This window comes from Haliaeetus albicilla, chromosome 10, assembly GCF_947461875.1.
Source record: "Haliaeetus albicilla chromosome 10, bHalAlb1.1, whole genome shotgun sequence".
Lineage (NCBI taxonomy): Eukaryota > Metazoa > Chordata > Aves > Accipitriformes > Accipitridae > Haliaeetus > Haliaeetus albicilla.
In genome coordinates, this window is record NC_091492.1 from 33,388,652 (window position 1) to 33,402,554 (window position 13,903).

A 13,903-nucleotide genomic window follows, 5' to 3' on the forward strand; every position below is an offset into this window, starting at 1 on the left:
CAAATTTAAAGCTAATGTTGTTTGCACTACACTACTGGGTCAGTACCAAGAAGAGATCCAAACTTTGAGTCACACAGCTCCTGTTCCAATGTGGCAAACCAACTTCAGAGGAATTACCTCTTTCTCTGAAACATCAGCTGACAACACTCCTGAACCTACACAGCCCATATAGCTGAAAAGTAAAAAGCAAAGTAGAGTGAACTCCAAAAATACTTCAAAAGTGGGAAGTGGCAGACAATTCCAAGTATTTAACATGCAGATGGAAAATGTGCAATTTTGTGTTTATTTCATTGCTCCACTGAATCAAGCTACAGGTTACAGCGATAATAAACCTTTGTCTTCCAGCAGTAGAACAGTTAGGAAGACGAAAGAACTTGTCACATTAGAGACCACCACTGTTTTGCAGTGCCTCTGCCTTTGTGTAATGGAGCAGTATGATCCTACCTTAATGACATCTTCATCTGATGATCTGCACTCCACAGATTCGAGAAGATCAGTTACAGTCCCATCATCTTCCACGGAGATCACTTTGACAGGGACAGCCACTGTTTTCCCAGTGAGAATAGCTGTATTCAGGATCTCTGCTTCCTAAGAGACAAAAAAAAAGCCCCCTTAGTTAATATATTTTGCTCTTAATTCATTAGTACCACCTAGATTCAGCTTTGCTTTAATTTCTGATGGCTATGCCAAGAACTGTTCCAAGTGCGGCAGGCAGGAAAGACAAACTTTCTCCCTTCAACCCTGGAACCAAACTCCCAGTTCTGATTCAGGGCTGTTAAGATCTTTGTCATGCCCTAATTGCTATTTCATGAATGCTCATCAATTGTCAGAGCAACCTAACACCCGAGGAGTGACCCTGCACCACATAAACAAGATGTACCCTGCATCTAGCAATAGTGAAATCTCCATCCTGAGGAGCTCGCTAACGATCTTGCTGATCACATAAAAATGTCTTAAGTCTTGCTGGTTTACCCACAAAACTGTTCTCTGAAAGGTTTTCTACAAATGCAGAAATTCTACGACACTACTGGACAAATACTGTCAACATTTAGACCAAAGAAATACTGTATTATTGTTAGGGAACAAGTTTGGATTGAGGACAGTCAGAAATCCGCTTTGCCCCAAATCTCCTGGGTAATCTTTTACAAGTCCCTGCAGCGGGGGGTGTCTTCTGCAAGACACACACTTTTGAACTTCCAGCCTGCAGACAGCCTGCACAGGGATAATAGCTGCTACCAAAGCCACCTGATAGCACATGAAATCATCTGGCACGCTGGGAGTGCTCTAGCACGGCCTCGGGCTGCACGTTCGGTTGGACGCTCGGGCTGACCACGTGTATGGAAGCAACTCCAGTCTCAGAGGCAGGCTTTAGGCTGCTCATCGGGATGCAACGTTGGCAGATTCAACGATTCCCAGCCTGTAAAACGGGCTAGTGGCACCGTCTCTCGTGGCAGATAAGATCTGGTTTCCCCTGCTCTGCCTCCTGGGGAATTGGGAGTGCCACCGTTCTGGTCCTGCATAAATGACTATAGGTACCCCAGGACTGGGGGGAATCGGACCCTCATCAGGCGTTCTAGGACTTATCCTGGCTCTTGTTGGGTAATGGTGGGCAAGCATCTGTTTCTTTAGCTTTTAAGGAGGCTCGTGCAAAGCCACCCTCTCCCAAAAAGGAACGATGCTGAGAAGGGCCTGGGCTTTTTAAACAAAATGAGCTCTGCAGGGACCTGTGTCTCTGGTACATCATTGTTGTAATGATTACTGCAAAATGCACTCCTTCTGTTTGATTTATCACTTTTCAATTAGAAGCACTGAGTTCTGATTAGATGAAGAGCACGAGACTAAACAGTGCTCTCGGTTACCTGGGTGTCACACCAGTCTCGCACAGCAGATATCACCGACTTGTGCCAGCAATACACAGAGAGCAAAAATTGGTGCCTGAATTCTTCCACTCCCTAATTGCAAGGTAGTGCTCGTTCCTGGAAAGGTCTCTGAGCTCTTCAGAGCTGTGCCTGTGAATCACGGACTATCCTGTAGAACAAGAGGCTCTTCATTTCAGCTGGCTCTTGTGAAATAAAGGCTTCCAAAGCCCCCCAAGTGCTAACTTCTCATTATCTAAATAGCTCATGCTATGAGCTCTGAGACTGACCTGATTTTACTTGTGGAAGACAACAAAGTGGGAGATTGAAACCAAGTTACCAGAAGATGATGACTCCCCCTACTGCCTCTTGGGCTAAAGAGAAGAAGCTGAAATTTCTCTCATCTAAAGGATGCAGATCAAAAAGACCTTTTCCCATTACTTAAAGAAACAGAGACACTTTATTCAGACTCAAAGCAATATTTAAAAAAAAAGAAAGAAAAAAACCACCTGGACTTTTGATAGCTGCTTTGCTAAAGTTGCCCCATCCTCACCATGCTCTTTAGGGGAGGGTGAAATAGGATTTCACAAAAAGAGAACTTAAGAAGAAAATCCTCTCCCTCCCACAGCACAAAAGCTCTTCAGATATTTTGAAATTATAATTCACACAAAGGTGAGAATATCTGCCTGTACTGTAAGGCCTTTCCGTCTTGAGTGCACATTTGTTCTCAGTAGAGAATATATTATTCAGACAACTGAGATCTCAGAAAGATTTGCAATTAAGTTTCCAGGTTCTCTCATTTTTTTCACATCTGGGCTTTGCAGCAAAGTTACTGCATGCAGGTTATTTAGATACTTTTGCCACTCTCCTATAGAGTCCACAGAACTGCAAATGGGGGCAGCTTGACGGAACAAGTGCCATTAAGCATTCACTATAGTTACAGAATCCAGGCATTAGGTCCTAATTTTGTAAACAGTTGGTCATGAATCTCATTTAATTGGGACCATCTGAGGTCATACCACATGACTACCTACTTGCACCTTGTCCCAAGCTGAGAAGACCTGCTCCCCCAAGCAGGAATGGCCTTTTTCCTCCAGTTGATACATTACAGTATGACCCTTGCAATTATTTTATAAAGTGAAGGGGAGTTTAGTAACGAAGCCTTTGAAATAGTGTGATTAATGAGGTCTGCTTACCAAAGGCAAATGTAATTTCCCCTGATAAGAGCTAGTAACTGAGAATGATTCTCGCAAGCTTGATGATTATTTTTTTTCCCAAGCTTCCAAATTTTCCAAGTGCTGCTTTTGGATATTCTGAATACAGACTGCATTCTAATATACCTGGTACCTGTCACTTTATGGAAACACACACAAACCCAGGCTACTTAGTGCATCAGCTGTTTCCCTGTTACTACCCTGTTTTCCTTCTCAGCTACCTTCTAAAAGCATGTGCACAGAACATCTAATCCACAGGGAATTTCTGCATGTCCAGAGTCTCAGTTGGCTTCAAAGCTCAATAACATGGTCTCAGGTTCTGCCCCAGAGCTTTCCGTCTGAGGCTACAGTCTGACGGATCTGTATTTAACCCAACCGTGTGAATAATCACAATAATTATGAGTGTTTATATGTAAGGAGATGAGTGTAATCATACGTGATTCTAAGGTAAGGAAGCAAATTCATATGTTGTTTCTGTCCAAAATCAAAGATCCCAGATTCAAAGTTTTGTGGTTTTGGTCTGTATCCATGTTCTAGATCTATGTTCAGAAACAAAGTGTTTCCAGAACAGCACGTAGTCCATACCAGCACAATGCACAGCATGTGACAGTGTTGCTGATTCTTAGACAGTCATAAAAATCTCCAAAACAATCTTGGTCCCTTCTCTGTCCCAAAGAAATGAGGGAGGTGGGGGGCAAGAAGTAATGCCCGGAGTTCATACAAATGTCTGTGGCAATTTTCTGACTTTTTATCAGCAACTACTTGTTTAGTCCCAGGAAAACAAATCTACCCAATACCCCTCTAAAGTAAAAGAAGGGCAAAGCAAGTGGGCACTGGTCAGAAGCTGTGCTAATCTATACTAGAATATTCTGCTTGCAGAGTTTTCAGTATCTCTACATGTATGGACTTGATGATTTCTTTAGACACCTGGTTTGCATCTCACCCTTTAACATAGAGGCATAATAACCATTTACACCAATTTACACAGCAGGGGCAGAGTAAAATGCTTCTTCAGTCATTTGTTTAATGGCTGGAAAGGGCCTAATGTTCCCCTGGTGAAAGCATATAAAAATGATTTCGTTTTGAGGAAACAAACATGGTACTTGTTTAGCTATACAGAGATTTATAGTTCAGAGTCTCAGCATGTAAAAGCTATAAATCTAAATAGTTACTAATTTTAAAGTGTTGCTTTTTGCTGCTTAACCAAAAAGGAATCTTCTGAAGAAATGTTATGTTCTTTATCCATAACTAACATAGATTATAGGAGATACCATGTCAGGGCATTGCAAGATGGGAATACTTGCGCTTTTGCAAAGCTATAGCCAAATATTCTAACGGCTAAATGTTGATTCCCTGAGCAGCTATTAAAAAGATGCTGAACTTTCTCTAACTATTATGTAGCATATCTCTGTAACTCACATACACAGAACCCCACAAATAATAAAACGAAATAATAATCAGAGAAAAACATTTTTCTCCATGTAATAGAAATGGAAGACCAGGTAATCTTTATTCTGAAATTGCTACCACGTTAAAAAAATAGTAATACTTTTAAAGAACATTCTGGAGTGAGTGTTCTTTGCCTACTGAAGAGATTCATATTAAATAACTGAGCATATTAAGCCCTCCAGCAGAAACATATTCTGAAGATGTACACAGAAAGCATCTATTTAAGTAGAAATGCAGAAGTGAATACCTATTAGTTTTTTCAATTTTAATTGGTAGCTTCCCTGCAATTTAATTTCCCTTTGGACATCTTTTGCCTTATAATTCCTGGGGTGAAAGAAAAGACTTTAACAATATCTTTGTAAATCTTAAGGAATTTCTTTTTCTTCCCCTATTCTCTCTGTATACATAATTTTTCCTAATGTTTGTACTAATAATGACTTTTAAAAGGAATAAATACACGACTAACTCATGCTTAGCTTTGAGATCCCACAGCAGATTTATGAGACAAAGAAAAGTTTAGTACTAACTGCCAGCATTCTTTTCCAAAAGCATTTTAGCATCATTCAACACATCATTTTAATGTCGAATCCCTGTTAGCCCTCACAAACCTCACAACACTACACGCAGCAGTGAGCAAGGCACCAGCTTGTTTTCAAAAAAGACCTGCAGATGTGTTTCCTCAAAATAACTTGGACTGATCTGCAGCTCATACCCTTCAGGAGAAGAAGTACTTGTCCTACTACAATACACACAGAAAAAAAATGTATTAAAAAGTCCCCACAACACTATAATACATGTCCTATAAGCACAACAGATCTCCAGTTACAGTTTTTATTATAGTAGTGGAATATATTTTTGCAGGGTAAATATCTAACTTATAAAATCAAGCATGTTCCTTTTTGTTTTCAATAGGTATCTTGGCTTTTGGGTTTACTATGTACAGACTGCAATAGGGAAGAGAATAAAATGATCATTGCAATCTCCTGAAGTCCAGGGCACGCCACCAAATGAGAATGAATAGCTGCCTGAAAATCCATCCCATTTGGCACTCATTAATATCCTCCATTTTTTTTTTCTTCCTTTTCTATTAATCAGCCTGTAGAGCATTAATCCAGGGTACCACCCTGAATCTTTTCACTATTTATTTAAAAAAGGCCTAGATTTTCCTCCTCTTCAGCTAGCAGCCATCTTATTTATATCAGAGAATCCATGCTTCAGTCATGCATAACTAATTTCAAATCTTATTTAGCATCAAGTCTCAGAATTAAGAAGCTAAGTGACAGCTGTTTAATTAACTCCTTAAGCTGATTAGAAAGCATTACAGAAATCCCCCCAAGGAAGAGTTTATAACTGTCAAGAGAGCCTAAGGCCATGTTAATGCTTCTGTTTAAATTTAGTAAGCTTCTAAACCAATAAAGTCTAAATGCTTGACATCCTCATGGATGTGGTCAAATTCAGCTTTTTTTCCTCATGTTGCCACTGCAAGGATAGGAAACAAAACCAACAATATAGAAGTGATTTGAAAAGTCAGAAGGCAGCAGCTGAACAATAAAGCAAATAGATGCATCTCTTGAAAGGAGCTGCTGTGAGTTCATACCACCTAACACTCGATTATACTGGATTAGTACTCCACGCTGGAGTAAAGCTGAGCTTGCACCTTAAATGCAGAGTCATCTCCCAGCTTCTGGTTGCAAGTACAAAGGTTTGTTCATTGGTTCTTAAAACTTAAATCCACCTTTAATGATAAGATTATGGCAGCTGAAGTACAAGTTTTAGCAGCAGCTGGTGGAGCTAGATACATGGTGGTGCAGAGAAACTGAAAATGCTCCGAAGTAAATTTCCTCAGTTGTAGCACATTATTGTCAGCCTTGAGCTTGCAAACAGCTTGAAATAAATAAAATATATTTCTAATTTCTTTATTTGCCCTGTGGTTCCCAAGTCTTTAGGATGCACTAAAAAATTGAAAAATTAGCTGCTATTCTTCTGTGTCCAAAGGAATAAAGGAACCGTGGCCAGAAATAACACAGAATTTGTGAGGCCTTTAATGTAAATATAAGAGTTGCAAGTACAAGTTGAAATACTGCAAGTAGGAGAAATGATGGTGAAACCTGAATGCAAAAATGTGAAAAGACTGTCATGAACTTCAAAATTAGCTGTTTGGTTTAATGTGTGCAGCTTTCATTGTGCAGAGTGAAATCTGAAGTCACGGGGAATGGGAGAGAGGAGGGGGATATAAAAGCAAATTAATCACTTTTAATTTAAGCACTTGCTACTTAATCAGTTTCCTTTTTTCCTTGGTACAGGCAAGAGAGCTCCACAATCAGATGTGCTGACACAGGGTTAAAAAGGAGCATCAACAGAAACCCAAATGCATGTTTCTCAGGATATACCTACCTGCTGACTCCTAGTCTTCCACACAGCTGCTAGAGAGGGCAAACAGGGATTTATTTTTTTTTTAATAGCAAAATGTGATTGCAAAACTATTGTTTAAAAAGAAATGTGTGGCAGAATCAATTCCTGAATATATTTTTCATTCTTTCTTCTTCAGTTTGTGATTCCTTGAAAAGTTTCGACTGCCATGCAATGGCGGGGGGGTGACTCACCTCCAGCCATGCTCTCACTCTTCCTCCACTGGGCCAGAATCAATGCTTATGGAGGGAACAGATCTGGCAAGGATGAGCAGTGAAACAAAGCCACATGTACACATAAAGCACAGCAATCACAATTTTCCAGTTAAAAACAGAGAACAGCCAATGGCTGGATTGTGCTCTACGGAAAAAGCAACATGGGATAATCAGAGAGACTGCCTGCTCTTCCTACAGTCACATGAGGCATTCAGGTAAAATACCTAATTATATTTAATCTGAGAGTTAACTTTTGCAAAGTCTTTTAGCTTTTTTACATTGTTATGAACTTTCATCTCTGTATAGATAGAATCTATTGTTGTTAAGTTGGGCGGGGTGGGGGAGAAAAGCTAAATATGTAATACACTGTTGTGTGGAGTAAATAGGGAGACAAGGAGCAAAATAACAGGTAGGTGTTACAAAGGAAAAGTGGGATCATTAATAAGATGACCAGCAGTGAGAGGTCTCTCATTACACAGCCTGTGATATTCAGTAAAAAGCTCAAGGAGAGAAATGCATCTTAGAAGCAAAATCCAGATGCTACTGTGTCTGCCTCGGTGAAGCGAGGCTGCTGTTCAGGCTGGTACATTCCCTTGTTTCACATTTGTGTGTTGTTGCAACTAGGCAATCCTGGCTTGTGGACACTGCCTCTTCCTGCGGGATGCAATTCCACATCTTTAAGTGATGAAAAAGCCAGGAAATAGATCACCTTACTCCGAGGGAGAGAAAAATGTCTCTGCCTGTTGTGTCCGTTTTCCTTACCTTTGTCTGTCTCACATATCTAGACTAGAATTGCTCAAAACAGGACTTTTTATTTTTTCTTGGTATTTGTGCAGTGTCCAGTCCACAGTTCAGATCTGAGGTCAAGCTGCTGAACCAGCTAACAACAGGTAACGGTTTTCTTGAAGGTGAAACATGGCAAGCACACAACAAATGCAAGAACAAAGTCAGGGTGGTAGGACGTTGCCTCTGTTTTCAGTGCTGTTATTTACAGCCCTGCTGCTGGGATAAAGGCACACAAGGTTTTAATGTTTTTAACGGTGACTTCACAGAGCAGAAGTGTGTCATTTCAAGCCTGTATTTTCGGCTTAGACTTTCTGGGAGCAGGCAGCACACAGACAAACTCTCTAGAGACAGTGATGAACTATTTAGCAACGGGACAGTTTGTAATGTTACCAGTAAGCTATCCGAGCTGTACTGGATCTGCTTTACACTCAGATAGCTGAGGAGTCAAATCCTCCCACGGGAATTCACTTTTTTCTAGTGATAGAGTCAACATAAATTTTAATTTGTCTCAGGTTTAAAATGACAAATTCCCGTTAATGCTTTGATGTCTAACATTTAGGAATTGTGTTAGCATACTTTTGGCAACTCCTCCTTTGGTGTTTTGGGGGTTTGCAGTGCTAAGTAGGCTACCATGATCCCAGGAAGCTGCCACGTACGTTGTCTGTTTATCGAAGTCAGAGAGCTATGAAGTCTGCGAATTGTAAGGCTGCAGTTCTTCAGAGAAATTGCTAATTAATTCACAGGCTCCAAACTGTAACTCCATGTAGCTGCATGTGCATACTTGATTTTGGTCTCTAGACAGACTGCTGTAGCTGATAATCAACAAGGTTTGCTCTTAAAAGCAAACAAACAAACAAACTTGGGGAGGAATTCTTCTTTGCTTTTCTTAAGCAGGCTGCCAGCACTTTTAGACATTATTGCAGGAGGGAAAGGCATGTCTGATTGTCAAAGGAAGACCTTTCAGAAAAGCAGAGCGGGAGATCTGGCCTAAGGTACACGAATACACTGTGTCTGATGCTGCTGAATTGCTGAGACTGGGGAGACTGGTAGGGACATGTCAAGCGAAATTAGCTAAACCCAATCAAAATTTCACACATGGGGTCAGTATCTCAGCTCCCGGATTGATGTGCCAGCGTGAAGGCTCTTTTGATTCTCAGGCCTGCAGTTAGGAAGCCTAATGCAGAGGTTTGGTGCCTGCAGGGGTTTTGGAGCTCTGTAAGGGGTGGACTATGGGATGTGATGTAGGGATTTCCAGCAACAAAATGAAAGCTCTAGGATATCACTTCAAAGAAAAGATGCCAACGAGATTCTAGCAATGCAATTTAGCAGAGTAAATATTTTGTGCGACGTGTAGCAGAGCCAGAATGACTAGGGTCAAACTGACTGAAACAGCTTCGCTTTCATGGAGAGAAACATTAAAAATCCCCAGACAAATCACTGGCCTTGTATAATATGGGGTTTTTCTTCCCTTTCTTCCACAGCTTGCTGCTGTCCTTCCCAGGCTGTATTCTGAGCTGCACAGGAATCCTTCCCACCTTCCACACTGTGCTGACCCCCATGTGCTCAGCGGTCCAAAGGGAATACTAAGGGCCAGGGCACCCTTTCCCCATCTGCCATACAGCTCCTTGGGCCCTGGCCAACGAGGAACAGATTAGAGCAACCCCTGGGATGCAGAAATATCCAGCAGAGAAATCCAAGAGGTTTTTTTTCCTGTCATTCTCTGCTTTCCCGAGCTGGCCAGCAACAAAATCTGCCTAACTTCCCTGCCTGCCCACTCCGCTCCTCTCCCCCTCCGGCGGCCACTGCTGCCCGTGGGACTAGTGACCGGGCAGGGCCAGGGCTCTGTCCCTCCTGCCTCGGTCCTCACTGTCTGCTGTGGCCACAGCCGTATTTCTGCACTGTCACGGCCAGCAAGGGACTAGCTGAAAGGGAGCTGAGGCTGGGAAGGGTGGGAGATGGGCAGTGGGAAGGAATCTCGGGCAGAGAATGGGGGAAAAGGACGGAAAGGAGGGCGACTCGTGGTTTCTCCGGGGAAGGTCAGCTGCTGGCTAAAGAAAATACAGGAGAAGTACTGTCCCTTCTCACCCTGTCAAAGAATACAGGACTTTGCAAATTTCTGTATGATACGGTACATGTAGCGACTGTTGCAATGGATGCTGGGCACAGCCGACAATTGAAGCTGTTGTTTTAGCGGAGACCCCCCTGCTCACATACGCTGCTCTCAGACTCCGTTGCCGGTTCTCTCCCTCCCACATAACCACATGGGGGATAAAGCCTGTTTCTGCACTGACCGGAACTACTGATGCTATAGATTAGGAATGCATAAATGAGTCAACGATCACAGTAGCTACATCAACTTCCTTGGAAAAATATTTCTAAGTACTTATCACAGAGGTATAAATGATGTGTCTTTATGTCACTGGGGAACAAGCTTTCTGTAAAAGGATTCCCCAGACTCAGGCCGTGTGGGAATCGGACCCTGCCAGAGTCCTCTGAGATACGCAAAACAGACGGAACAAAAGGAGATTTAATGTTTTATTTTCTGAATAAGTTTAGATTTTTCTATTGTTTTACCAACAAACAAATTCACACCTGAAAACAGCTTCAGTATCATCTTGTAATGTGTGACGATACATCTGCTGAGGTCTGTCTGCCAGTGCTTTATGCAGAGTTTTGTTTGTACTTTGAAGCCCTGCTGTGAAACATTCAATTATTTTCACATACCAAACTATCACCATGAGTCTGCCTTGGTGACTCATGTTTCCTTTGTCGGCCACATGTTTACACTGACTTATCTGAAGCCTGACTGATGTGGGCAGAGGCGCAGATGCAGCCTTCCTTATTACGGATATCCACAGAGGACTCCCCTCCTCTGCTGCTGCCTTGCCAAGCACCACGCACACAGCATCTACTTAGTGGTTCGGTCTTGAGGATCTCCATAATGCAGGCACGCAATGCAAACGCCTCATTTTCACCTCAAAGTCCGTGACATTTTTTCCCTGTCCTACCCAGCTGCTCTATTATGTCCTACAATTTTCCCAGCTTTTAATGTCTACCAGTCAGCTCTTTCCACCAGCACATCCATGCTTTTTCCCATGACACCTGCAGAGCTAGTTACTTTACAACCCTCTTTAAAATTTAGCTCTACCATAGAAACTACAGGACGTTGCAAGTCTCGAACAGACGTGTTTGTTCCTCTCCTTCCATCTTTCACAACTTTGGTTTAACTCTGTGAGGTCAAGCGAGACCTGTCAGCAAAACAGGCAAATCAAGGTGCACATATAGTGTTTATAAATACATAGAGAGATTCAGTTCCCTCCATGTCTACAAAGTACTTCTCAGAAAGGAAAGCCATTTCGCCTCATCTACAACAACAACAACCCTAACGCATCTATCAACTCTGACTTGATTTTCACATCATTTTAAAAGTTCTGCTGTCACCCTTGCAGTTTTCCAGAGGCAAAAGCTGAGAAGCGGTAAGGTTAGGAGAGCTGCCCAAGCCTCCACGCAGAGCCACTGGCAAAGCCAGGAGCAATCCCTGGAGCTCTGCCATCCCATTTCTCGCGCTGCACATGGAAAATCCTGATAACAACATAGACGAGGTACCAAGCGTGGTGAGAAGACAAGGAGAAAATGATGCAGTGGCAATGAGAAAAAAGCAGATTTGCAAGGAAGAAATCTGCCCCGATGTGGCAATTAATGTAAGCTCCCACGGCAAAGCCAGAGAGCAAGGACCAAACTAGTTTTTCACATTTCTAAAGAGAAGAAAGAGGTTTGTAAGGAACAAGAGAACTCAGGTTCTCCTGGTCACTGTGCAGAGGAGAAGTGACTAAGTTGCCCGTTCCAAAGTTTCCTTACAGATTGGCCTTGGCAGTTTTCATAGCACGTTCGTATTTAGGAATGTCAAGCAATAAGCAGCCTGAGCTAAATTGGGACCATCACAGGGGCCCTGGAAACCTGCCTCAAAACCAAAAGTTCATTCATGAGCAGACTAACAGCAGAGCAGCGGGGAAGCCTGCAGCCAACAGGCTCTGCTGGGTTAGTAATTAGCTCTTCATTTGAACTTTAAACAGAAACACAAAAATAAACAAAAGGGACATTCAGAAAAAATATGATGTTCCAGCTCCCATATGGCAAATGGGGCCAAAGTCTGCTCTGAGACATGTGACCATGACCTTCCTGAGGACACCATGATGCCCAGGGGAGAATTTGGGTCACCGTATGTCCTTAGAAAAAATCCATGACAGTGACTGGGTAAGGATGCCGGTCCCTGCCTGTAGTGGCTGCAGAGGTTGTATCCTCATGCCGCTGTGCGTAAACTCCCCCGTTCGCTGTGTCACACCATGTGTTGAGAAGGGCATTAACGCTGCATTTCTAGGAACAAAAGTAGGCAAGTGCCATTTATCCACACATAGTTTTGGTTATAACACTGCCATCTCTGCAGCTGAGGAGCCCCAAACTTCATCTCTTTGCATTTGGTCTCGGTAAGGAAATTTCAATAAATTTTTTTTCATATGACACAGCAACTAAAATTTTATTTCCAAAACTCTCCCTAGTTAAAAGTTCGATGCCCATAAAGGTATTTTGGTGCCTGGATTTCAGTGGCACTACTGATTTAGAACTTCTTCTGCGTGATAAGCCTGTGACAGCAACTACTGCCAGATCCTTTGCAGATATAAATGGGTGCAACTTTGCTGAGCTTGCAGATATGCCAGGAAACTGACCCACACATTTATTTCCCCTGCCATGCATAAAGGCTGTAGTACAGAGCAGTATAAGAATCTGAATGAAGATAGAGTATTTTTAGGTCTGATGAAGAAGGCAGAGAAAGAAAGCAGTGAGCCTGCAAGCTCTGCTTTGATCATTTAGCCTTTGCAGATTTGTGACAAATTGTTTTTTCTGCATGAATCTGAACTGATACAGATTTACACGAGTAGTTAAAAAGTAATACCAATTGGGAAATAAAATCCCTAACAGCACCACAGAAAAGCAATAAACTTAAGAAGCAGTTAGACAGACAGAAGAATGATCAGAAATGCTTTACAATAGAAAAAAAATTAATAACAGAGAGAAAGAGCAGTTGGACACTTGTAAAGCTGGTTGTGGCAGGCTGAAAGCAGGGAATCCAAAAAGCCATTAGAAAAAAGACATGAAGAGTCTTGTAATAATATCCTGGGGAACATGCACGCTACAGATTCAATGCCCTTAAGACTATATTGTATGTTCTGCAACTATTGTTTGATGTCTAATCCTTCCAGAATGATTGGTAAAGAACTTATGTTAGTGTCAGTCCAATGCCCTCAAGGAAATAAATCTGGACTTGACATCAAATTACATATTTTGTACCCAGGACATTTGAAGTATTTTCCTAATCTGATGTATACAGAGATCTGTATCCACTAATTCTTCTGATATCAGTGCCAGAGTAACAGCTTTCTTTTCTTCCTTCAGCTTCTTCTCATTTTAAATATGAGAAAAAAATCATATGAATAAAGCACTATATTAAAAACTGGTCACTCTGTAATGATTACGTTGTGAACGTAACAAGTTACGAACCTGAACAGTTCTAGGCTGTAACACTCACACTGGTAATAAATGCTGTTATTTGTAGTGTTAGATGACTACATAGGAGTTTGTTTCCACAGTCAGACATCTAGAAAGGACTGGGACTTGCAACAGCAAAATTCTCACAGGTTTTAATGAGTGTAAACTTGATGGCTAACAGATCTTCTATCTTACTGTGATATGATAGTCCCTAACCTTAACCAAATGCCTTTTTTTTGGTAAATTTTGAAAATTAGGAAAGATATGCTTGAGGAATAAGTTTTTTCCAGATAACTTGTTCAGAGGTAAGATTACAGTTAGGAAGGAAGGGGAAGGTATGGAGCCTTTTATCGATAGTTTATAAAGCGCTTGATCTGATAAATAACTGCCTCCAGATGCCAGCACTGAGCCTGGTGTGACCATTTATCAC

The 13,903-nt window shown here is 41.8% G+C and overlaps 1 protein-coding gene across 1 annotated transcript in view; it reads right to left on the minus strand.

Moving 5' to 3' along the window:
- The window catches only part of TMEM132D (transmembrane protein 132D), a 271,023-nt gene that overhangs the window by 43,977 nt on the left and 213,143 nt on the right, over positions 1-13,903 (minus strand). The window contains exon 5 of the mRNA XM_069794893.1: positions 445-588. Coding sequence (XP_069650994.1) covers positions 445-588 — 144 coding nt within the window. The remainder of the gene's footprint in view (positions 1-444; positions 589-13,903) is intronic.